This window comes from Gnatocerus cornutus, chromosome 9 (genome assembly GCF_029298725.1).
Source record: "Gnatocerus cornutus isolate USDA-ARS CGAHR chromosome 9, icGnaCorn1.1, whole genome shotgun sequence".
NCBI classification, from domain to species: Eukaryota; Metazoa; Arthropoda; class Insecta; order Coleoptera; family Tenebrionidae; genus Gnatocerus; species Gnatocerus cornutus.
In genome coordinates, this window is record NC_142241.1 from 7,980,228 (window position 1) to 8,004,021 (window position 23,794).

The 23,794-nt window shown below is 36.3% G+C and overlaps 4 protein-coding genes across 5 annotated transcripts; 2 read left to right on the top strand and 2 right to left on the bottom strand.

Moving 5' to 3' along the window:
* The first annotated feature begins 7,098 nt into the window (after positions 1-7,098).
* On the top strand, positions 7,099-10,929 carry Trc8 (TRC8 ring finger protein). The gene is made up of 2 exons (XM_088045089.1): positions 7,099-7,464; positions 8,848-10,929. The coding sequence occupies exons 1-2, from the start codon at positions 7,212-7,214 to the stop codon at positions 10,536-10,538; spliced, it is 1,944 nt and encodes a 647-aa protein (XP_087901215.1). The 5' UTR covers positions 7,099-7,211; the 3' UTR covers positions 10,539-10,929.
* Positions 10,930-11,034: 105 nt separating this feature from the next.
* On the bottom strand, positions 11,035-13,782 carry FipoQ (F-box/LRR-repeat protein FipoQ). 2 transcript variants are annotated; one of them, XM_088045091.1, is made up of 8 exons: positions 13,645-13,782; positions 13,163-13,278; positions 12,217-12,852; positions 12,067-12,172; positions 11,814-12,022; positions 11,601-11,761; positions 11,351-11,554; positions 11,035-11,231 (listed from the first exon to the last, which is right to left on the bottom strand). In XM_088045091.1, the coding sequence occupies exons 2-8, from the start codon at positions 13,244-13,246 to the stop codon at positions 11,096-11,098; spliced, it is 1,536 nt and encodes a 511-aa protein (XP_087901217.1). In that variant the 5' UTR covers positions 13,247-13,278; positions 13,645-13,782; the 3' UTR covers positions 11,035-11,095. The 2 variants fall into 2 exon arrangements, with proteins under 2 accessions (XP_087901217.1, XP_087901216.1); XM_088045090.1 differs by lacking the exons at positions 13,163-13,278; positions 13,645-13,782 and adding an exon at positions 12,906-13,103.
* Positions 13,783-17,289: 3,507 nt separating this feature from the next.
* Positions 17,290-22,341, top strand: Zip99C (Zinc transporter Zip99C). Its single transcript, XM_088045239.1, has 5 exons — positions 17,290-17,741; positions 20,872-20,982; positions 21,284-21,462; positions 21,512-21,788; positions 21,844-22,341. Exons 1-5 carry the CDS (start codon positions 17,528-17,530, stop codon positions 22,017-22,019), a joined length of 957 nt encoding a protein of 318 aa, XP_087901365.1. The 5' UTR covers positions 17,290-17,527; the 3' UTR covers positions 22,020-22,341.
* A 100-nt stretch (positions 22,342-22,441) lies between these two features.
* Positions 22,442-23,780, bottom strand: Tfb4 (transcription factor B4). Its single transcript, XM_088045241.1, has 6 exons — positions 23,451-23,780; positions 23,181-23,403; positions 22,879-23,094; positions 22,697-22,832; positions 22,612-22,648; positions 22,442-22,557 (listed from the first exon to the last, which is right to left on the bottom strand). Exons 1-6 carry the CDS (start codon positions 23,675-23,677, stop codon positions 22,494-22,496), a joined length of 903 nt encoding a protein of 300 aa, XP_087901367.1. The 5' UTR covers positions 23,678-23,780; the 3' UTR covers positions 22,442-22,493.
* Positions 23,781-23,794: the final 14 nt, after the last annotated feature.

Below are 23,794 nucleotides of genomic sequence, written 5' to 3' on the forward strand. Positions count from 1 at the left end.
AAATTAATTTAAAACGACGTGATCGCCGCCGCCGATTTAATTGCATTGTTTGTCTTCGTCATGTATTGGGGGTGGAAAAGCTGCGGAGACCACGGGGGGCGAAATCGTTACATGATAAAAATTCGAGAAGTAGAGCATTTTATTTTATCATTTTAGGTCATGTAAAATATAGTCCTAAAAAATTTAGAGAAACCTGGAGAGCACCTACAGAATTGTGTCTAAAAAGAACCTATTTACGATAAAAACTAAAAATAAAATCCTTTAGCATCTCCACTTGATAAGTCCTTTATGAAGAAAAAGAATTGCCCCTGGTTTGACAGCAAAGACCCTCGACTCTTTGAGTGCACAATATCGCTTCATGACTGTCGAAATTCCATAGAACATAATAAAGTCAGTCGTTTAAATAATATTTTGCCATCCTTTATGACCCTCCACACCATTCACGCATATGGCCATTAACAGTTCCACTATTTAACGTCATTATGACACTTTGCGGCCGAATAAATCCACTTTCAACAACGTCTTCATAGCTAACAATAAAATTCCGTAGAAAACACGAACAAAACATAATTTATGTTGCGATTTGCGACCTCAAAGTGCCCCACAATGAAGTCGCACTTTTTCCCAAATAGAGCCGTCATAATATCGACTCATTCATTCGTTGTGCTCTCCATTCACCTACACTTTGAAAAGCACAGCGTGGACACGAAAAACGTCAAAATCGAAATAAATGGTCCCAAAATCTCATGGGAACTAGAATTGTGGAATTATTTAATTTCGATGCATTTATGGTAAAAATCGTAATGAGATTAATGGAGGTGCTAAGTTTCGTGGGGTGTTTGAGAGTTGTACTACCTAAAAGCGGTGTAAAACGAACGGAAATGGCGCTGTTATCTGTAACATGCTGTACTAAAACAGTGAGTGGGACTCTATTTGAAAATAGTTTGTGTAATTTCCGTTCTCGAGCCACTTGTTATAATGTAATAATATAACGGCAGATAAAGCTCCACTCCCTTGAAATAAGGGAGGAGGGGTTGATCTACACTGCTAAAATGCAAAACTCGGGAGAACAAGAACGTTCACCCCGTTGTAATAGGGAGGAAAATGAGTCAACAAATTTTCGAAAAAAATATTACAACACGTTTTGCAAATGTCAATTTTTTTGCATTCTTTCTGATCCTGTAGTTTCAATAAATCCTTTATCTGATGCTCTTCTAAAAAATCAAGAATATCTTCAGGATTTGTTCAAGTACCAAATTTCTACAGGATGCTCAAAAAGATCTTTTCAGGTTCCTTCAAACTTTGTGTCTTTTGGGTGCTCCAATATTTCAAAATTTTTTGATCCGTAAAACCTCCCAATTTAATCCTTTATCGCATTCTTTATACAAGGTGTTTATAAATGTTTCTAGCATCAAGGGTGGCTGTGAAATTCCTGCCGTGCACTATTTTGCCGCTTTGTTTTCATAGTGAATATAACTATCTTGAAAATTATTAATAATGGAACTTACATTCATGACGTTTCGGTTACAGTTTTGTGTCCAAGTTTTTAATTTTCAGGTTTTAAACCACAACTAGAACAGTTTATTTCTCAAAATTTACTTTGCTCTGTTTGAGGTTAACTGAAAATGTCAGGTGAAAAATCGAAACCCGCATTTATAATGAACGGCAAATTTTTTTGACATTTCATAGCCACCCATGCTAGAAACATTTATAAACACCTTGTATTTTTGGACCTCATATCTACAGATTCTCAAAATAAATAAATAAGATCTGCGTATTCTTTAGATCTTTCTGATTTTTTTATAAAGGTGTTACAACTTTTAAATACAACTCTTAGCTTTTCAAATTTCAATTTTTTTAAATTTTAGATTATAAGAAAGTTAACATTTGTGCACTTAACTAAATAATTTTTAGCATTATCCTGGAGTCTCCTTCATCTCTAAAGGGTCTAATTGTAAGTGTCAAAAATTATATCTTTTTTTTTTCAAATTTTATAAAATGCTTTTTGCTATATTCATTAAATGTTACTGTATTCATGTAATAAATTATAAAATGTGATTTTAATTGTATATAGGATGTTTTTGAAATAGACTACCAAACAAAATACGGTAATTGGTAAAGATAAGTAGAATCAATTGACAAAAAATGTCGTGCGTCAAAGTCTTTTCGTTTTCGAGATAAAGTTAATCGAATATTTGGTCAAAATTTCCAGTTCGCTACGGGATTAAAGAATATAATCTTGATTGCTTAACAACAATTCAAGGTTTGTTCTTTTAGGTAGATATTTTTATCAGTGGTGTTCCATGTAAGTGGTAAAAGGTGTTTTCTTTTTTATCGTTAGAAAAAAATAAAAAATAGTCAATTCGAATCCTTGAGGCTGCCAAAGACCGTGTTTAATTTTTGGTAATGTATTTCAAAAACACACTGTATATTGTTTTATTTAACTATTTATTTTGTGTTAAATTTAGCTTTAGAGTTTTTAGAAGTTATACTCTTCAATTATTCCTGAAGTGTCTTTTATTCACTGGAATCATTAAAGGATTTTGGGATTATCTAAGATTATCTACTGTCTAAGATTCAGCAGGATTTTTTAAGATTTTTGTTCTTCCCAACTTTCTAGAATTTCAAAAACAACCCTAAAAAATTCCGAGAATTCAAATTAAGTGTAAATAATCCTGATACAATTAAAACTATTTTTTTAGTAAACCAAGAATTAAATCTGGTTTTCTCGAGCGGAAACCATTAAATCTCATTATTAATTAGTGTCATTTGGCTTATTGCCCTAACTAAACTTGTAAACCAGCTAATAAAATACTTTTAAAATTTTCATTGGAGGAAAATTATCAGTTGGCAGTTTACACGCGCTCGTAAATTAACATCTTCGCTCTAAAATTGTGAAATGAAAGGATTATAAATCGCTTCGTGGTTTTTAGAGTTAATAAAGAGGACTAAAATTGACAAGTCTAACTTTACGCGAAAATAGTTTCAAGTTTCGTTCTTTTGTGTCTGGTGGCATTTATGGAGATACTCTGATATTCAAGAAGTGCGCCCTGACATATTTAGCAGACATAATTGTCAGAATTGATAATCATTATTTACAGCAAGCAAACCGTTGCAATTTTACAAGTAATCATTGAATTTCTTGAAATTTACGTTCAACAACTGCACTAAGGACGCAAGAGAAAATATTTATTTTGATACTTACTGGTATTAGAACATCATATAAAATAATGCGTTCAGAGAACAGTTAAGTTTGTATTTATTTTTGATGCTGCACGAAGGATCGAAATAGATCAAAATACGAACGACCTTTGTCTCGCATTTAGCACAAAGGTTTCACTTTGCTTTGATTAGAGAAAAATAGATTTGACTTATCACTAAGACTGTGAAGAAATTTTAGGAAAACTCAAAGAACCATAAGTTCCGCGGTTTGTTCAAAAATTAATCGTCAATTTTTCAAAGAAGCATTCAGTATTCGTCGCGCGGTAATTTTTGTTCATTCGCGCCGCGATAAGAAGTAAAACTGTTCCTTCCTGTCTCATTTAATAAGGAAACGATCTCGAATAGTTGTCCATTGCTGTGGTTTGGTCGATTATATTCGCATTTGGGAAATCGTTGATATAAAAGTGGTCGTTCCTGCGAACGGTGTAAACTGGCAGGAGAAATAAGGGCGGGCGGTCGTGTAGTGAATAGAATATCGTTCCGACGAGCCCTAAAAGCCCTGCCAACTTTCCAGTCGTCTGAATACAGAATCTGGTAGCGAGACGGCGTTCCGACTTCGAACTACAAATGGCCGTGTGGATGGTAGGAAATTACGGGACTACTATCTTTCATTTTACGCCCCAAAATTTCTTATTCCAATTTCCTGTTCGCGTCTGTCAGTTGTTATGAGTCATTTTCTGATAAGAACTCGTAGCGCGACTATTATGCAATAGAACTATTACACAAAGAGCTTATCTCGCATTATATGTCATGCGGTGGGGAATTGGCGTTGCCAGCACTGTTTCTCGCTTCGGTTGGTGTGCCTGATTTGACGCCATTCTCAGGTGCCATTGTTCAGACGTGCACATTGTTTTCGACGGTTTTGTTACAAGGGGTTGCAAAAAAAGGGAGAGGGTAATCAAACGACGGCTCATCCACCAAAAAAACGCTCTATAACGACCGACTTTATAACTAGGATCTACTGTAGACTGTAGACGAATTCAAATATCAGAACGACGTTTTCCTGCCGCCCCCCTCCCTCGCTCTTCAAGAAAAAACCGGCAAGCAACTAATTACAAGCTAATTAAGAAGTGGCAAAACAAAGTGAACGGAGAGAAAAATGATGGGCCGCACTAAAACAAAAGCAAAACGACCCGAGACAGACAGTCATATAATATCTCACTTCCTTTCTCTTTGCTTGAAGAGTTCTCGCTTCGCGGTCGCAGCCAACGCGATCCGACCGCTCCATTAATTAGTCATTAGCTCTGGCAGACAGACGGACACATGTCGCTCTTGGAATCATCTTCATGCAAATTCTCGACGTTCTTCCTCAGTAATGTGATCTACCGAAACTTCGGCGGACTGAAAGAGTGACGACAACGGTGATGTAAGGAACAAAGACAAAAATGTTTTTAGCTTTTAATTAATGATTAACTTTGGCAAAGATGTGTTTAAAATTAGGTTTCGGCGATTAATCATTGCAAGTTTTGTAATGGATACGAGCTGAGTCATAAATCAGTGCTCGACTTGGAAGATTCTTAAACACAGAGGGTTTGCAATGTCTCAATTATTGCAAAGTATCGATGATTACTGATTAATTATTGGCAAATCTTGAGACATCTAAAACAATGGATATTCAATATGATTTGTTGGCGACACAAGAAATGATGCTGGAGGTTGGTAATTGACCATCCTTCGATTGCAAATTGTTTCTGTCAATAACAACAACGGAATAATGATGCAAACAATGTCTTTCTCAAAACGAAATTTTATTATTTTTTGTGGTAATACTCGTAAAATATGTTTACAGTTTTCAGCGAATTTTCCTTCAAGTAAAGCAACGATAACAATTTTAATTTACTTTTAGGAGGACAATAAAATTCTGAAATGTACAAAAATAAAAGACTCTTTCCCTGTAAACCTTTGGAAGTTTTTATTTTAATTTTCAAGTTATTGAAGTAATTTTTACAACAGTAGAATATCTTCTCTCTTCCGTTATTCTTCTGTCAAATGTTTGCTCTTCTTATTCCAAAAATTTAGAAAATTTGAAAACTATTATGTCGTAATCAGCCTTCTTTCCTTCTATTGTTTCTACTAATTTTTGCCTTCCTGCTGACTCTGTATTTACTTTTAGCTCATCTGACCATTTGGCATGCAATGGTCTAACTTGGAAACACACCATTATGCCTTTGGCTCTTCTTTTTGCTTGTCGTTTTCATCAGTTTTTTCTTTATCCAAATCTACGATTTCGTTCAACAAGAAGATCAAAATTACGTCTTATGTAGGCTTCTTTCTAGTTTTCGCTATTCTGCTCCTTCATGCTTACCTACTCTATTTTGACACTAATTTGAGAATGATTTCCTGTTCTTCCCTCATTTTATTTCTTCGTAAAACTAAAGAGCCTGTAATGCTTCTTCGATTCCCGTAAATTATTTAAAACAAATTATGAATGGAACTCATGGATTTGAAGTCTTGATTACGTAGTCGTAATCCTTCTTATCTATTCTACAAACAAAATTTAATGTTTTGGAGACTAGCGATTTGAAGAAAAAATCGAAACGAGACCAAAAAAGACCTCTGGGTTGCACTGCATGCTAATAGAAATAATTAGAGAGCCGATTGATCATACAATGGCTTTGCCGTCATGTGGAACTGATGCAGACACCCAGAGCTGCCAACAAACTTGAAACTCCACAGTCCGTTGAGACAAAGAAAATTAGAATAACTAGATTTTTTGGGTTTGGTAAACAGGAAAGTAACAACGCCCACCAATTCTTAAAAATGCAACCATGACACATGATTTTGAAAAATATGTGCATTAAAACGACATGACCATGATTTCAAGGTATATGATCTGAATCGGGTGTGCAAAATGCTTTATTTAACTACGGCACACCTCACCTTTATTATCTCCAATAAATCAGCATTTTATTGAAAAAACTCCTACTTGTAATTGATTGATTCGTTTATTTATCGACCAGTCCAATGTATTTTTGGACTAACGACTTGATTAGCTAATAAAAACAGTTCTCTGGCATTTAAAAGTGTATTATATCATTGTAAAAACGGGCAACAAGTCGTTTTGATTGCAAGCAAGACTACACGAAATTAATTGCGGAGGAAAAAATCCATAAATACATGTTAATTGACAGCTTAATTTAACTAATTAGATAGATTAGGTAAGCATATCAAAACACAACATTAACAAATTTATGGTGCAGGTAATATATGTGCAAATCGATTTATAATTAATTAATAACTTTATACATAGTTACTGGAGTAATTAAGTGATAACAGCCTTCACCGGAACTACTTACGCCGACGGTAAAAGCACTCATAACTTTTCGTTTTTTATTGTAAACCTTTTAAAAATGATAAACGTGCATCCCCATCAATTTCATCGTCGCCAAAACCATCCCAAAAAAACTTTTATGGAGGGAAACTCCAAAGAGAATGGTTTTCTTCTTGATTAATACGTTTATTTTGACGTGAAACGGTGTTAGGCTATTAGCTAAAGACTCACTAATGACCGAGAAGCGTTGGCATATTAGTGTTTTTCACTGTTTAGACGCACATGTGTTTTAACTATTTTTAGAGTACATGCCTACGACAAACCGCTCGTTACTCTTCTAAAAGGTTGCGTTTTTTTATCGTCACCCAGTCATTTTTCATTATGACACTCGACTTAAAAACTCGGACGAGGATTGATTGACGATTTAAATAGTCCCCGAAAATTTAACAACGCGCTCAAATTTAAATTTGACATGTAGACAGTCACGACCACTGGTGGTGAGAAGTTGTGAAAACATCGATAAGGTAGAACTCTATCACCAACAATGGAAACAGAAATCTAGTCGGTAACAGTGACAGTTAAACGTCAAAATTCCAGGTCCCTACATTACCAGCAAATGAAAGTATAAAGTCAACCAGTGACACTTGTCACAAAGTTTTTCGAAGAAAAAAGTAAATACATAATAGTTGCTGTGATCCGATCGCTTGCTTGCAATGAAATGTCGCTCCGTTCAAGAGTTCTAGGTTTAGTGGAAGTAGTGTTAAGAGTGCCACCACTGTTTGTGATCGATGAAATACTTAAATTTGGAATAGGTCTCGAAGAGCTGTCTGAACATGATCTGTCTAATTTTCAAGAAAGATACGATAAACTCGAAGAAAGTGTTATCAGCAATTCCACGACAATAGCCTATAATCCAGTATTTTATAAGTTTTTTTTCGTGTCGCTACTGAGGCTGCTTCTGAGTACACTAGGTTAGTATGACAGCTCCTCTGTACAGTTGGTCTGGAGGCTGAACTTTAGACTGTAGAATTTCAATTTTTTTGTGTTACAGGAGTGGGCCCCAAATTTTTTAAGAATATGAGTCTAGATTTATTGCAAATCATACTATCATTATTACTTTTGTTTTGCTGATTCATTGCATCAACAAAACTGTATAATCATAATCACTATTTCAGTGTCAAGAACTTGAAAGGAAAAGTCAGTCAGTTATGTAACGATTTATTACAATTTTTATGACACCTGTCAGTTACTGTCAAGGAGGCTTTAGAATTTGAAATGGGTTGATAGTCCTGTTGACATTTCATAACTGTCACCACAGACAGACCTACTTAATGAATTGTAAACCCTGTTATAAACGGTAGTAAAAAGAATATATTCAAAAATACTTTCTAAATATAACCAAAAAACTAATCGAAATATCAGCAATTAATTTTATTAGCTTTGTTTTTATAGCAACGTTTCTAAAAACGTATTGACGACGAATTACAAAAATATTTACATGGAAAGGGACAAATAACATTTTTTAACATTAATATCAATTTACGACCTTGCGGTCGCTATATCACTGTCTACGGATAGTGCATTAAAAATAAGTTTTGTCTCTACTACATATGCTGACTTATCACTATACGCACAAAAGTTGTCATCATGATTGTTGTTTTTCTTATCTTGAAACAACTGAGAGTCGTGAAATATAAACAAAACATTGATACCATTTATTTAATGTTGGTGTATTTTGTTTAAAATTGGTACATGACTACTGCTACTACTCCTTTGTACTCTTCAGTCATAGAATTTTGGGATGAACTTTTGACTTTTTCCAAAATTCTATGACCGCGAGAGTCCCACCTCCCTCCCATGGAGCATCTATAAAAACTTTCAAAATTTCTTTTGATGTTGACCTTATTTTTTCTTATGTCGGTGGCTCTCTTTCAGAGCCACAGAATAGAAAGGAACTGAAAAAAAAAAGATTTTCGTGACCTTGAAGTAAGAGTCCCTTTAAAGAAGCGCGTAATCTCTTTCGAGAAATTCGGAAATTTGTTCAGATTTTTGTTGTGCCCTTTAAATTGGTCTTGCTTCTCTGAAATCTTGGAGATTTTGTGCTAAAACTAACTTGGACCCATTTCAAACCAAATAAAGAGAAAGTTTTATTGAAATTGTATACAACGTTTTTTTACACTTTAATGGCACCTGCAGCAACTCATCCATGTAAGTCTGGAAAATCAATGCATCTATTTTTAGACCAAAATGAGCAGAACTTAAAAGTTATGACCTTTCGAAGTATTTAATTTTATGAAGCGCAAAGTCTATCGACCGTTCCAGTAATCGATTTCTAACATTCGTTTTGTTTTCAGGATGTGCAGCCGCCCTCTGCCTCTTCATTTTAAACATAAAACACCTGATGGTGGCCTACATGTACATAATGTCAGTGGGAGTCGTTTTCGTTTCGTACTGGAGTAACATGAGCACAATCAAATCGGTATCCATCATGTTGGAGGAGTTCCACAATGGTTCTAGCATCTTGGACAATATACTTTCATTGAACGTGGAGAACTTATCGAATAATGGAGGGATTACGTTTCAAGTGTTCCAGAATTATATTCTCCAGTGTTTCCTTTCGTTCATCTTCGTGAACATCCACTTAGGACCACGATACTATACGCTTCAGAAGATTCTACCTTTGGCTTTCCTTGCTCCTTCCATGTTGACGGTTTTGCCGGTGCCTTCGTCAATTTTGATTCACATGCCAGTTTTTTCGGCTCTTCTCCCTCTTGCTCTTGTAAAGTTCGTTTTGTGGTCTTCAATAGTGCCAATAATACAAACTCTTTATAATGGTTACACCCATGCGCGGGCTTGTGTTTCAAATTTCGGCATGTCGGCGCTGGTGGAGAACGAGTGGACCAGATTAAACGTACCGGAAGTTTTGCGGACCTTCTGGTTGTTGCGAGTGCTGGAGCACACAGGAATTTTCTTCGCGTCTGGATATTGGGAACTCGACGATGGTCACACTCCATACTTCAGATTGATGAAGTATCTCCTAGTCACTGGTTGTGATACACTGACTGCAGTGCTGGGCATTACAAGTATAGTTTCTTACGTTTGTAACTACATCGGGAAGTTTTTCCAATGGCTGCTCTTGAGCGACGACGAAAACGACAAGAATTTCGGTACTGTCTCAGCGATCGTGTTCTACATCCTCGCTTTACAAACTGGTCTAACAGGTTTAGAACCAGAAATTCGATTCGTGCGGTTGTGCAGAAATTTCTGTTTGTTGTTCACAGCAATTTTACATTTTGTTCACAACGTGGTGAATCCTCTCCTTATGAGTCTCAGTGCATCGCACAATCCATCCCTACGACGTCACTTACACGCTCTTCTAGTCTGTTTGGTCTTGGTCATCCTCCCTCTTCTCCTCATGTACTACTTATGGTCAACTCAAGACACCTCCACGTGGCTTCTGGCAGTTTCCGCCTTCAGCATCGAAGTCATAGTCAAAGTTTTTGTCTCATTAGCGATCTACTCGCTTTTCCTCCTCGACGCCCGTCGGGAAACTTTCTGGGAAAAGCTCGACGATTACATCTACTACATCCGAGCCTTCGGAAACACGATAGAATTCTGTTTCGGGATTTTCCTCTTCTTCAACGGAGCCTGGATCTTGTTGTTTGAAAGTGGCAGTGCAATTCGCGCCGTCATGATGTGCATCCACGCCTACTTCAACATCTGGTGCGACGCCAAAGCCGGATGGTCCGTCTTCATGAAACGACGGACCGCTGTAAACAAAATCGAAAGTCTACCAGAAGCTGAAGAAGACCAATTAAGGCGTTTGGATGACGTCTGCGCCATTTGCTACCAAGAAATGAGATCAGCGAAAATCACCAAATGCAAACACTTCTTCCACGGGGTGTGTCTGAGGAAGTGGTTGTACGTCCAAGACAGGTGTCCTTTGTGCCATGAAATCCTGCATGGGATGGATTGCGAGGAGCGGAAACAAAGTGCGCAACCAAGGCCCACTGATCCAGAAGAGGAAAATAATTACGATAGGTGATAATTTAGGGATATTGTGATCTAGGATTTTTTTAAGTGCATTGCGCGTCTTGAGTGTTAATATAGTATTTTAATATAAAGACTAAGTCTTAGATTTATTGCGGGTGGAACGCTGAGTCCCGGAGTCACTTTTAAGTTGGTTTTTGGGGATTGGGAGAACGCAATGCGAGCGATTCTGTGATTTATGCAGACTGATTCACGAATAGCCCTGGATTTTGCTAACAACATGGCGAAATGCGTTGCTATTTATAAATCACCCTGTATTTGATTTTTTGTTTCACTTGGCATTGAACCCGCATTTATGACAACAGCCAATCGATGGATTTTTATTGTTAAAAGGGTACTTATGTATATTAAATTTTTAATGTAAATATAAACTGTACAGAAATCAACTAGGAGTCAAAGTCAACTCTCCTTTAACCCAATCAGTTTTATTTGTTATTTTTCTATTTATGAAATTTTATAAAACACTAATCACTGCGCACTCCTGAACTATATTGTTATATAGTTATTTATTATAGAAGAATAAAAATTATTTTAAGTTACAAATCCAAGGTTTCAATTGAAGACCAAGTCCTTGTAATTGGATAGGAGATAGTAATTAGAAACCCTACAATTCGTCAACGTTCTGACCACAGTCATCCGATCGGCTCGCTCAAAATTGGCTTTGACGATTTCATAGTAACGACCATCGCTGCAAAAACAGTTTTATCGTATTTAGATATGACAGTTCCGGTGCAAAAAGTGCGTAGATTCATTATATAAGACTGGCACCTTTTGCACCAGATCCGGTAGTTACGTAGAAGACCTCACCTCAAACTCAAACACTTCAACTTAAGACACTTGACTCGCAGGGTATCAATAGCTTTTTGACTCTTATCAGAGAAACGCAAGTTGTCAGGATCCCATCGCAACTCTAATCGTTCCACTCCAAGACAATTCTTAGCAATGCTATCCATCAACTGATCGACCAAAATGTTAACTCCTAGGCGTTCTTGAGTTCCCATGACGATAATCCTGAAAAGCAATGATGATGTGGTATTGTTAATGATCTTTAGCATACTTGGCATTGGTGAGAATTGGCAGTACTGATTGCCATAACGAGTCGGTTATGTGTGTCATTCCAGACAGACCTACGCCCCATAACTGGTGCCCATGTTTGCACAAGAACTTGTAAATGGCGTCTTCGGATAAGTTGTCGGAGCTGTCCAGGTCCAATGCGACCTAAAAAAACAATCAGCGCTTGAGTTTAAGGTGCGGCAACAGACCAGCTTACTAAATTTCGTGGATTTCCGACCTCCATCCACGTCTTCAGCACCGAATCATTGAAACCATTTAACTGTCCGGCGCTTAAAAACCGGAGGCCAGGAAGACGGGACAGCATGTCCTGCAGGGCTTCGGTTGATAAGTCTGTCGCTGTGATATCGAATTCTTGGAGGGAGCACTTCTCCCATTCCACTTGCATGAGATAGTCGCTTTGTAAGTCTGGAAGATAAAGTTAGATGAAGAGGTGACTTACTGAAACTCACTAGTTCCGTTCATGAGGAGACATTTCAGTCTTCTGCTTCTTTGGAACAGTGTTTTGAGAGTGGAACCGGTGACTTTGGCGCAGTAGTTAACAGCCAAGCATTCAAGCTGGAAATGTCAAATCAGGCATTGAAAGACACGGAGGATCTTACTTGGATGCAGTTGGAGCTGAAAGCATCGATGTGGCTGTCATCAACGAAGTTAATCCCATAGAGATTGATCACTCTCAAGTTGGGAGTTGCTGACTTTAGTTTGTGGACATTGATAACCTCGTAGATTTCCTCTTCTTCTTCTTCAATCTTTTCGTACGTCCCAATTAAGTGTAAGATTTCCAAACCGTTGATAAAATTGTAGATTTTTCGCATAAACCCTTCCATGAAGATGACTTCAGAAAGACAAATACAAAGATATCGGAGTTTGGTCGGGAAAGCTTGCAACTCGCTGAAATCATGAAGTTGCATGGCAGTGGAAAAGTCCAACAGCATGTGGGTCAAATTCGGACATTTGTTAGCCAGCTCGTGCAACACAGTATGAGTGATCAGTTCAATGGGGAGTTCGATGTATCTAAGAGAAGGGCCAAATCGTATACTAATGAGAGCCAAAAGAGACTCTAAGGAACCAACGTGGAGTCCAGAAATCTCCGGTCGTAATGAAACGTTTTTCCAGAGTTTAGTGTCGTAAGCGATCATCCGCCACTTCTTGCACACTTTGGCCATGCGGCATATTTCTTTGTGACTTAAGTAGCTGAAAATGTGGAGGAGGACCTTGTCGGGGAGCTTCTCGATGGTCTGGAAAGGAACGTCTTGATGTGTAACTAGGTCGAATAAAGACCGCCGCCTACCGTGCCAGCAAATGGGCTTTTAACCGCTGTTCCATCAGTTAAATACACTTGGGACGCTTCTAAGGCTAACTGCCCCCAAATATCCGGACTCACATCCATGATTTTTAATTAAAATTACACTTAATTATACGCGCGATCTATTTACGTAACAGTCTACCATGTCTGAGGAACTCGCCACATTCTTAAAATAACTCCAAACCGACATACCTCGCCTATGTTTTTAAACAAAATTTCGGCGGGAATTTGTCCATACTTACAATTTTCTTTGACCTCCGAAAACTGCTATTGAGGTCATCTCTGACCACAGCAGCTGTAATGTCCAAAGTACCCCAAGCATCCATCTAGGATTCTAAAGCTGTCGCCGCCAACAGGACTAGACATAGACAAAAAGTTAATATGGGATTGTCTCATGGGTAAGATATTGAACAAAAATAGTGTAGCTGAGTCTGCCAACGCAATGCAGTCTTCCCCTGGCAGCTTCTTTGTGCAAAAATCGCTAATTAACTCATTGTAATCAACGAAGCGCAACTAACTTTGACTAAGATAAATTGAGACACAGAGGTAACTGACAAAAATTCTGAGAAGTCTGTCCGAATTTTGGATAATTAAGCAAATGAGCGCAGTATTTTATCAAAGTGCGTTATTTTTAGTTTAATGAGGCTTCAAGTGTTACATTTAAGGTTTAGATCCCGAAGTAATTTTATTGTTCTAGAAAAAAATTCAATAAATCCGAACTCACCTCTATAAATCTTCCAATAATCAAGTATAACAAGCCAAGCGCGAAGCTGCCAAAGGAGTACGCGACACAACAAATACCAACAGTCTACTCTGAAGTGACTTCATTAGCATTCCTTGAACTACAGCGACTGAAAGTTTGCATCGGACTATCGGCAAGGAAGAAATAAAATTATTTTTAACTCTTTGTAAATTGGTGTATTCTGACTCTTGATGGGACAATCCATTGTGACAGTGTAACAAAGTGGCCCTTTTTGTAATCAGTCCAATTTTTTTTTGGAAAACTTGAATTGCGCCTCCGAGTCTTTGGCATCGGGTTGGACTCTTCGCAAATTTATTGATACGAAATCAACAGAGGATTCTATTAACATTGTGACGGTTGGAAATAAAAAAACGCAAAAAGGTGAGTTATAGAAAATAAAATGGTTAAAATCTTCGAATGATAAGTTCGTTTTGATGATTGAATAAATTTGAATTTTAGGAATGTATAACTGGTTGCATATACTATAATCTTAAAAATAAATTTATAACAATTTTGGCATTCTTTGTTTGACAAAAAATGTCTATGATTCATTCTTGGCAAGGTTCGATGATTCTATTAGTGCCTTCATTTAAATATCGTCGAGTCTCTTAAATGGGAGAATTAATATGCTCAAAGATTACTACGTTATGTAAATAAAATAATGACCGAAGTAAACAGGAAATTTTTTGTAGTTCATTGATTTATTATAATTATGTGAAGTACTTTACCAACCAAACATAAAAAAATAATGTACGAACAATATGATAAATACGGAAATGGCGCGTGGTTCTTGCGACATGCGCACTATAAAAACTATCGTTGTGCTTTCCACCACGGTAAACAAATTGATGGAGAGTTAATAAATTAAAAATTAGTTATTGTGGGCGTAGATTTCCACGTAGAATTCAAAACTTTGCTCGAAGATCCCGTACGACAATAAATAATGAATAATGAAGCATTCAAATTCCGGTATTTTCGGAAGTAGGACATGGATTTAGGAGCATTGCATTTCTCGTCTCTTATACCTAAAGAGTCTGACCTTATCCGAACATTTTTGTTTCAAATTCAATAACACGCGGATTCTGGGGTGTTTACGAAGTGGTGACGCGATGCGACTTAATTAACTAAGTCACTTTTTAATCCTGCCCATGTGTTTTATCGTCAGACTTTGTATATACCTCTGCATCCCTTTTTAGGAACCAGGAACCACTCCCTTACTTTGTGTCAAAAACTATTCTAATTGTATTTTTAATATACACACATGGAAATTTCGGAAAATCTAATTTATTTATCAGTCGTGCCGCTCAAGTTCTCTGCCCTTTGAGCAATTCATTGAATAATTAAAAATTCAACGTCCATTGAATTCCGATTATTAAGCACAAACACTGTGTATATTACAAACTGAAAAATTTCACGACTACACTGGCCTAACTTTTCTCTGATTTAAAAGCTCTAAAAGATGTTTAATTAAATATTGTTTATAACCTAGGTTGCAAGATTTTTCTCATAACAGCACACTGAGTGGAACAATCTCTAAATTACGAAACACTACAGATTCCAATAAAGGAATTAATAAATGATTGCCTAATTTTGTAACACCTTTTTCTTGATCTAACAAAAAATGAATTCGTTGGTGCTATTGCTATGAGTTTCCACAGGTCGAATGCCGGCGCGGCATTTCAAAAATAAAATTGATTCTCCTCATTTATTTTGAATACTACATTTCAAGGCCATCATTTGCGAAAATTGTGGAGCTCTACGGAGCTCCCGTCGGGGGGAAATAATATTTTTGTGGAATTCAGTGTATATTTTAATTTGGTCCAGAACGGACGTATTTTTCACCCTTTTTGATTAACTTTGATCGAAACATGTAATTCAACACGAGAAGATAACATTTTTAAAGTCAATATATGACTTTTAATATAAAATTTATTTTTAATTATAAAATACACGTGCTTTCTACTGTATTAACAACCTCTATTCTATCCATGGTTTTGTAGCAATTTTTCAAATTGACATAGCAAAAAAATGGTACGTGATACGAAGCTTTTGAGATAAAAATGTTCTTTAGTACTCTGTTTAAATCACAAAACATAGACTTTCAAAAAGGTAGGTACTTAAAATTAGTTTCAATTTGTTGCGCAATGTAATTTATACCTATAGATTGACTAATGAAAGGTGTTTTGTGCGCCGCAAATAATTAATCGAGTTATACCAAATCTTCCTGTACAACTTTTTTTTCTTTCTACTATGTATTTGGGATCAGCACTATAAGAATACATAAAATATGTATATTATTATAAGAGCATGTTAGGAGGCCCATTATTGACAAGGTTGATTGTTGCGACATGAGCGAGCTTATAATGAGTGTAATAATAAGTAATACTATGCTTTATCTACGATCATGTACTGAAATAAGTATGACAAAAGTTTCTTAATAAAGGATTTATTTAAAAAATAAAATAAAACGATAAAATTTAAAGTACTGACGAATTTTATTATTGCATAGGATCTAATTATAGCTTTATTCTTTGTCTAATACCATGTTATATTATTAAGCGAATATATCGTCTATAAAAATATTTATTGGGGACCAATTCCAGTCCGACAAGCCCCAATCACTTGAGGGTGATCATGTTTATAAGGTTTTGTGGTTTGATATAAGCCGTTTAACAAGTAAATTTTGAAAGTCCAGAATTTTCTAGGTCTGATTTTTCCTGAATTAGGAGAAATAGAAACACGGAGTTTGCACCATCGCTTTTCCCTTGTCTTATATGCGAAGAATCCGGCCTTATTCGATTGCAAAAATTTAATTTATTTTAAAGGAAATTTTCGGATCCAATCGATGGAAAAAGGTGAATTTTTCTCTTTTTTGGCCCTCATTCGTTAACTATTCGATGTGAGACCTGAGATTTGGCCAATTAAAAAGCTCTTTTAAAGTGATCCCATTATCCGGTAAATCTAATTATGCTAATATCTAGTTTATTTTTAGAGCAAACATGAAGTGTTTGCACTCATTTTACGCAGATTTTCGCATTTTTAATGCAAAGATTCCGATAATCTGAATTTGGTTATAGAGAATCTGAAAATATAATTCCAAGATCTCTAAGATTTTTTACATTTCTCGTTGACCATAAACTTTAAAGTACAACAAATTATGTTTGATTTAACTTCTCTGAATGTCACGTGAAACATTTTTCACAATGCAGATCAAGGTGATTACATTGACTTATATTTCAGTTTTAAGTTATAAAAAATGAATCTTTGGGGTAAAACGAGTCAAGCGTTTTGTGATTTTTTCTTATGGTCCAACGAACGATTTAATAAAAACTCATTCTCAGGCACCCTTGAAATTCAAAACTCATGTCTTTGATTGTTCCTGTGGTGTCACTTTGAAGTTATGAGATAAAAATCTGATGTAAAATCCAACAAAGCGCCCTACAAGTGGTTAAAATATAACATTTTTTTTATCAGATTTCAAGTTTTTTCATGATTATGGGTATACAATTCTCAGCTTAAAGTCATATATCACTTATTACAAACGAAATACGGCTGCTTCAATCAAAGACTGACTTGTTGCCTCTAAACAAATCGATGAATTTGTGACCGTGGAGGAGCGGCAATCCACTCGGAACCATTTGCGCAGCGGCGTACATCATGGAGGGGATTCTCGTCATGAAGTAAATAAACTCCGCACTAATGTCTAGCATGGAACAAAAGTGAAAACAATGTTGCGTGTGGTATAATAACCTTTATCAGTTTCTTTTATAAATCGAGTATTTTGTTCGGCTCAATCTCAGAGTAGGTTAGTCGACAAAACTAGTGCAAGTGTTGTGTCCCCCAAAACCCCGTTACATGTCCACCAATGGCTACATTCATGAACATTTTGGAAATCTTCACCGGGAGCAACGGTGCCCTTTTGGACCTGAACTACAAAGGTTTCGTCCCAGGATGGATCTTCACGTTGGACTATATGCCCTGGTTATGGGCAATGATCGGTTCAGTTCTTGTGGGACTTAGTGGTGTGCTGCCACTTCTTGTCATTCCCATTGACCAAACGGACAACCTTAAACAAGGAGGTTAGGTCATATTGCATAAATGATTGAACTGAAGACGCGAGTGTCATTGGCTCAATAATAAACAAATGAAAGCAAATTATTATTGCGGATTCATAGTGCAGGCCTTGGATAATATCTAGGATGACACGAGTTCTTGGAATATTTAACAGAAGCGCGTGATTTAATGAGCGGAAAAACATGAGATGCCGGATGGTTAACCGAGGAAGAAATTGGGGTTTCAGATAAACAGGGTATCAGTTCATTGTTTCATAAAAAAGCGAGTTTTTATCTCATAGTTTGATATAGATTACCATAATTTACCACAAATTATTTATTGATTGATTAAGCCGGAAATTTGTAGGCGGCTCTGATTTTATTAGATATGATATGAGATGAAAATGAGATAAGTTCACAATAGATCTAAGGTGAACGTTCCACCAGAATTATGTCGCGTTGTATATGGCAATAAAACGGATTAACAAATGACGTTGATTTTCACCAAACAGTCTGTTAACGCTTTTGGTTTAATCAAATATCATGGCTCATCTAGTTTGACTTTTTTGCTCATAGCGACAGGCATATACCGATGATTAATTTCTACATTACTGTTATTTTAGTCTGGGTTGTGTTAGTACAGTTGAGAGCAAAAAGCTTCGACACGTCGATAACAGGCTTTGTGCACAGTTGCGGGCAGTGAATTTCGCCCAACTCAAAAAAAAAAACTAGAAACTAGCACTCAACTCATCCCAAATTTTGTCAATGATTCTAAGAACTTGTCATAATAGTTAGTTAATCATTCGGCATCTCTATTGTATTCTAACAACTTATTGGTTGTCAGCACTGTAAACGTAATGGGGGCATTCTGAATGATTGGAGTTTAATTTTAAGATAACATTAACTTAACCGTCACGACTAAAGATATCATTGACAAAAGGAGAAGTGTGGCAAACAAACATCTTCGAGAAATTTGTTATTAGCTCTACGAAATTTGGGATCTTTACTATTTTAGATTCGTGCATGAACTTTACCAAATTGCAAAATTGTAGAGCGGAAGACTCTAATTTTAGAAATTTTAATTTTCAAGACCAAGCAATAATAAATTGCCGATATTCTGCACTAAAATTTGTATTTTTGGTAATTTTATTGCTGCAGCTACAAAATTTGAAGCAGTTACTAATTATGAGGTGTAAATTAATTCTACTAAATTATAAAATTGTAGAGCAGAAGACTCAAATTTTATAAATTTTAATTTTTCAGACCAAGGAAAAATTGCCGACACCTTTTGTTAAAATTCGTAATTTTGACAATTTCTGTGCTAGAGTTATGAAATTTGGGGAAGTTACTTTTTTTGGACAGTTTATTAACTCTACCATTTCCAAAATTGTGTAGCGGAAGGATCAAATTTTAGCAATCTGTATAATTACACGTCGTTCTTTATAATACAAAGTTGGCAATCTTGAACTGTTTAAAAAAAAATTACAGACAATTTCCTGACATTTTGAGAACGTCAATATTAAATTTACCACGTTTGCCAACTGTTTAGGAATACCAACCCACTAAATCTACTCTAAATGGACGTAGAAATATGAAAATTGGTGATTATTAATTTAGGTACCTTGAATTGCCTCTAGGTAAAAGTGCTAATTATTCTGAGCATGCCTGAGATAACCTTTTCATTTTACAGCTCCGTAAATTTTGTTTTCATTGTGCAATAACAAGAAATGAGTTATCAAGCGATTATAAGTTATGCATGAAGCAGTTTTCCACTAAGTAATTCTATAAATAATGTATTAATGCGCACATTTACACAATTAAGAATAGGTAATTTAACAATCAGAATTTGAATGTGTTTGGAATGGTCAAATTGTAATTTCATTTTACTGAATAATACTCGTCGAAACTTTGGAAATGACAAAGGGTTGGTTCTAAAGGTATCCATGATTTTGTGCTTCGGATGACTCAGAAATGTCTGATGTTGATGTATCACGCGGCCTGCGCCTTGACGACAAGATTAAACAAGTTTGGAACGATTCATTTTGAATCAGTGCTACCATAATAGGAAAATACAAAAAACTAAACAGAGAAGATATTTTTGAACTTCAGAAATCCTCATAGTAGCCTTTAGTAGCGTAAACAGTTCGTTCATTAAACCGCTAGGATGTAGATAAAATTAGAACGTTTCCTTTTTGAAGAGAACATTTAAATGAAAACATAATAATTGCATTGTAAATGTATTTCTATTCCATATGGACGATTAGATAAACTGTGCACGTCCGCGATATCTTCATCGCGTTTTTTTAAGTCGCAACGAAACTACATTGTTATAAAATGATGAAAGGAATGATGACACTTCTTTGTTCTTTTGGTGTTATTACACTGGTTGCCGCAACAAATTCATTCAAATTTTATGAATCAAAACAAAGAACTGTAATCGTAATATTGAAAAATCAAACGCAGTTCAAGGGGAAATGTTTCGCCAGGAGCTAGTGCCAAAACAGCATGACTTGCAAGGCACGAGTGAAAATTCTTTCCAGTGAAATTTGGTCACCTGTCTTATTATAAATATTTTAGCGCGTTGATTGTTGGAAAGTAAATATTATTAAAAAATCAAGGTCGTGGTAAGGTCCTGACCTTCCATGTGTTTCCTCGCGATTTTATTCGAACAGCAGCTCTAAATATTTTGGATAATTTAACGCTTCGCCGGTATTAAGTAATCGAAGAAAGTGAAAATCAATAGACTGTGACGTCAGTTTGTCTCTTTCATGCTCAATTTGTCAACTTTTATCACAAGTAGAAGTCTAACAAAGCAAAAAAACATTTATCTTTTGTAATGCGCCCTATTTAGTCTTCAGAAACTGCCCACGTTACTTAATCTCTGCACGTACTCAGATTAGATTAAACAGTTTATCAATCAAATTTTAAATAATGAAGGTCCTTCCCTCAGCCCCCTCTTACTTTATTGTTAGAGATAACTCCCAATGCAATGCCCAGATTCGTAAAAACGAGCACAGGTCAAGTGGGGCCCTTCCACGAGCGCTCAAAGAGAGTTTTCAGCGAGCCGACACCTTAAATTTGTGATGATTCTATACAGGGTGTTCCCGTCCGAAGGGAAATGCACAAAAAATGATCTAATGAACAACTTGTTTTCCAGACAGTGCCAACAAGCTGAAGACGCTGTTAAGTTTCGCCGTTGGAGGGTTATTGGGAGACGTCTTCCTGCACTCGCTTCCAGAAATCTGGGCCAACGATGTCGCCAAGAATGGTAAGCGAATACGCGCTTTCCCAGAACTGTTAACTGCGCAACTAGTCCATTTACGTAATGTCTTAGGTCGCGGTGTTATCACAAACTTGCAGTTTTGAACAAAGTGAACTCCCACTTGCGGATGAGCTAATAAATCAGCGCAGCTGTCCTAGACGTAACGTAATTTACAAATTAACGCGTGATGACGCAAGATCCTCAATTGGATCGTTTTATTTAGCGTACAAAGTTATCAGTTCAGTCCATAGACCCCTAAGCATTGTAAAGAAGTCCTTATTGTATTCACCTTGAAATCTTATTTCAGGAGGTCAGCCGACGACAACCAGCGGCTTGTTAATCCTGTCAGGTTTGATCGTCTTTGTAATAGCCGAGAAGTCGTTTACTGTGATAGAAAAATTAGGAGAGCGCCATTTAGCGACTCCTGAAAATAACAACGTTAAAGGATATGAGAGCCTCAAACATATCGAAGAAAACAAGAAACATGTAAGATTGTCTTCATAATACAAAACCAAATATTATTATTTCTTTTTAGATAACGGGTTATTTGAATCTGTTAGCCAACACTATAGATAACTTCACTCATGGCTTGTCCCTCGGGGGCGCGTTTTTGGTTTCCCTGCGACTCGGTCTGTTGACTACTTTCGCAATCTTAGTGCACGAAATTCCTCATGAAGTGGGCGATTTTGCTATTTTGCTCAAATCAGGATTTAGTCGATGGGACGCCGCCTTTTTTCAAATTTTAACAGCTAGTGGAGGCTTGATCGGCTCGTTTGCAGCGATCATGTTCAGCGGGGCGACCACCTCCTTAGGTACTATCATTTAACCATATAGCATACAATATTTTATCTAATTTTTCGTTTACAGAAGCGAGAACATCGTGGATATTACCGTTCACCGCGGGTACTTTTCTTCACATCGCTCTTGTTACGGTACTGCCGGATTTACTCAAAGAAGAGGACCCGAAGGAGTCGTTCAAGCAGATTTTAGCGTTGATTGGAGGCATTTGTGTGATGGCAATTGTGACGACAGTGTTTGAGTAAATTTGTTGGTGATATTTCTATTCAGTTGCCATAAGTTGTTGATAGTTTATAAAGATTATAATATTTACAGTATTAGTTGTAACTTGTTTTTTTTTAGTTCCTAGGGCATTATTTAGCGTTACAATTGTGATGAGGCGATGCCTTGCAACATGTTAAGTAATTTTGCTGACTATCGTCCGGCATGAAATAAATATTTTTGTGATATTATTAACATTTTCAACACAATATATTTTCTTATGTAGTACTTAAAGTGCTCTTATATATTTTATATCAACTACATGACTACGATGATATATTGTAAATAAAGAGCAACAGTAATAAATCTTGTATTTGATATTCCTCCTCCAGTCCATAATATCCGTGCGCGAAACCGATGGTTTGCGTATCTTCCGAGAGAAAAACGCATAATATATAAATACATATTTAAACAAAATATTCGTGTATTTGGCAGTAAAAACGAGTTCACTTCCAAGATTACAACTTGATTTTCTTCTTCTTTGGCTTCATGGCGAGTGGTCCCGGGATTTTGAAGACCGTGCTAAAAGCAAAATGTTAATATCGTAATCAAACTAATTTATTGAGAAGTACTTACTGACAAGTCGTGCAAATTGGGCTAAATTTACAAAATACTGCAAAGAAAAGAATTATTTAAGATCATTCAGGGTCATTTTACATACTTGATAAACAAACTGAACAAACGTAGCCGATATCGATAAGTTCTCTATGGCAGAAACAAGCTGCCCTATAATCGACTTTCACAGGAGGAGGTAAAACTAATTTTTGTCTAATTGGAGGCTCAGGTAAGAATACCCACTGAAAGAAAAGATTTAACATATTGCCCATGATAAGAAAAACATACAAGGAGATATTGTAATAGACCCTGTAACTGTGGAACTTTCAAGTAGAGCCCACCGGTGATATCACAGCCTTGTTGCAAAAGACTCAAGTGTTGATCAAGTGCACATACATCAATAACAATGCCTTGCTTTTGGGCGGTGAAAAAAACGTTCATGTAGTTCATGTATTGGGAAGCTGAGTCTCCACTTCCTGTGATTACCAAGATGCGGCTGTTTAACTGGAATCAAATTAAACATCTAATCTTAGATCTCAGAAGTAATAGGCTGAAAGTCAGACAATCCACAAATAGGATGTGAAACATACTTTACAACCTGGTGGCTTGATTCTTTGTATTCTAGCAATATAACAAAGCGCCATTGCAATAGCCCCAGCCAGCAATGATTCTGTGACAACAGTAGACCTCTCAATAGCTAATAAATTCGCCAAATTTTGCTTCATCGTTTTCTCTACAGCTGTAAACACTTCATACTGGCCATCAATCTGTCTTACATCCAGAGGTTTAGCAGGACCAGGATAAATAAATTCACTACAGTTTGAAAAATCAACATTGAAAAATAATACAAGAATTCTTACCTTGTCTTGGAATGGCACGCCATTACCGCTAGTTTATTCTGAGCTTTTTGCATCAAATGAGAGTTTGTAAAAGCTATCACTGAATCCACGCAATGAGTCAAATTATGGGGGTTATCCCTGAGCATTTTCTGACTGGGGTTGCTGTCCACAATTACCACTAACAAGCTTGTTTCGTTGGTTGATGTAAATTCGGGGGTTGTTTCTGTAGGAATTTCTAAATTATTCATTGTTAAGAGTAAGAGAACACCGGAGTAGTAAACACTGAAAAAGTAAGGTTATGTGACAATTTGACATTTCTTGTTAGACTGCATACCGGTAAAGGAGTAACCTGTAACTTTCAATTT

Coding starts and splice junctions, on each gene's coding strand:
- Trc8 (XM_088045089.1), top strand. CDS start 7,212: ATGTCGCTCCGTTCAAGAGTTCTAGGTTTAGTGGAAGTAGTGTTAAGA. Junction 7,465..8,847: donor GCTGCTTCTGAGTACACTAG/GTTAGTATGACA, acceptor TTTTGTTTTCAG/GATGTGCAGCCGCCCTCTGC.
- FipoQ (XM_088045090.1), bottom strand. CDS start 13,004: ATGGATGTGAGTCCGGATATTTGGGGGCAGTTAGCCTTAGAAGCGTCC. Junction 12,173..12,216: donor TCAGCTCCAACTGCATCCAA/GTAAGATCCTCC, acceptor TGACATTTCCAG/CTTGAATGCTTGGCTGTTAA. Junction 11,762..11,813: donor TCGGAAATCCACGAAATTTA/GTAAGCTGGTCT, acceptor TTGTTTTTTTAG/GTCGCATTGGACCTGGACAG.
- Zip99C (XM_088045239.1), top strand. CDS start 17,528: ATGGCTACATTCATGAACATTTTGGAAATCTTCACCGGGAGCAACGGT. Junction 17,742..20,871: donor GGACAACCTTAAACAAGGAG/GTTAGGTCATAT, acceptor CTTGTTTTCCAG/ACAGTGCCAACAAGCTGAAG. Junction 21,789..21,843: donor CGGGGCGACCACCTCCTTAG/GTACTATCATTT, acceptor TTTCGTTTACAG/AAGCGAGAACATCGTGGATA.
- Tfb4 (XM_088045241.1), bottom strand. CDS start 23,677: ATGAATAATTTAGAAATTCCTACAGAAACAACCCCCGAATTTACATCA. Junction 23,404..23,450: donor GCGTGCCATTCCAAGACAAG/GTAAGAATTCTT, acceptor TTCAAACTGTAG/TGAATTTATTTATCCTGGTC. Junction 23,095..23,180: donor TCAAGCCACCAGGTTGTAAA/GTATGTTTCACA, acceptor ATTTGATTCCAG/TTAAACAGCCGCATCTTGGT.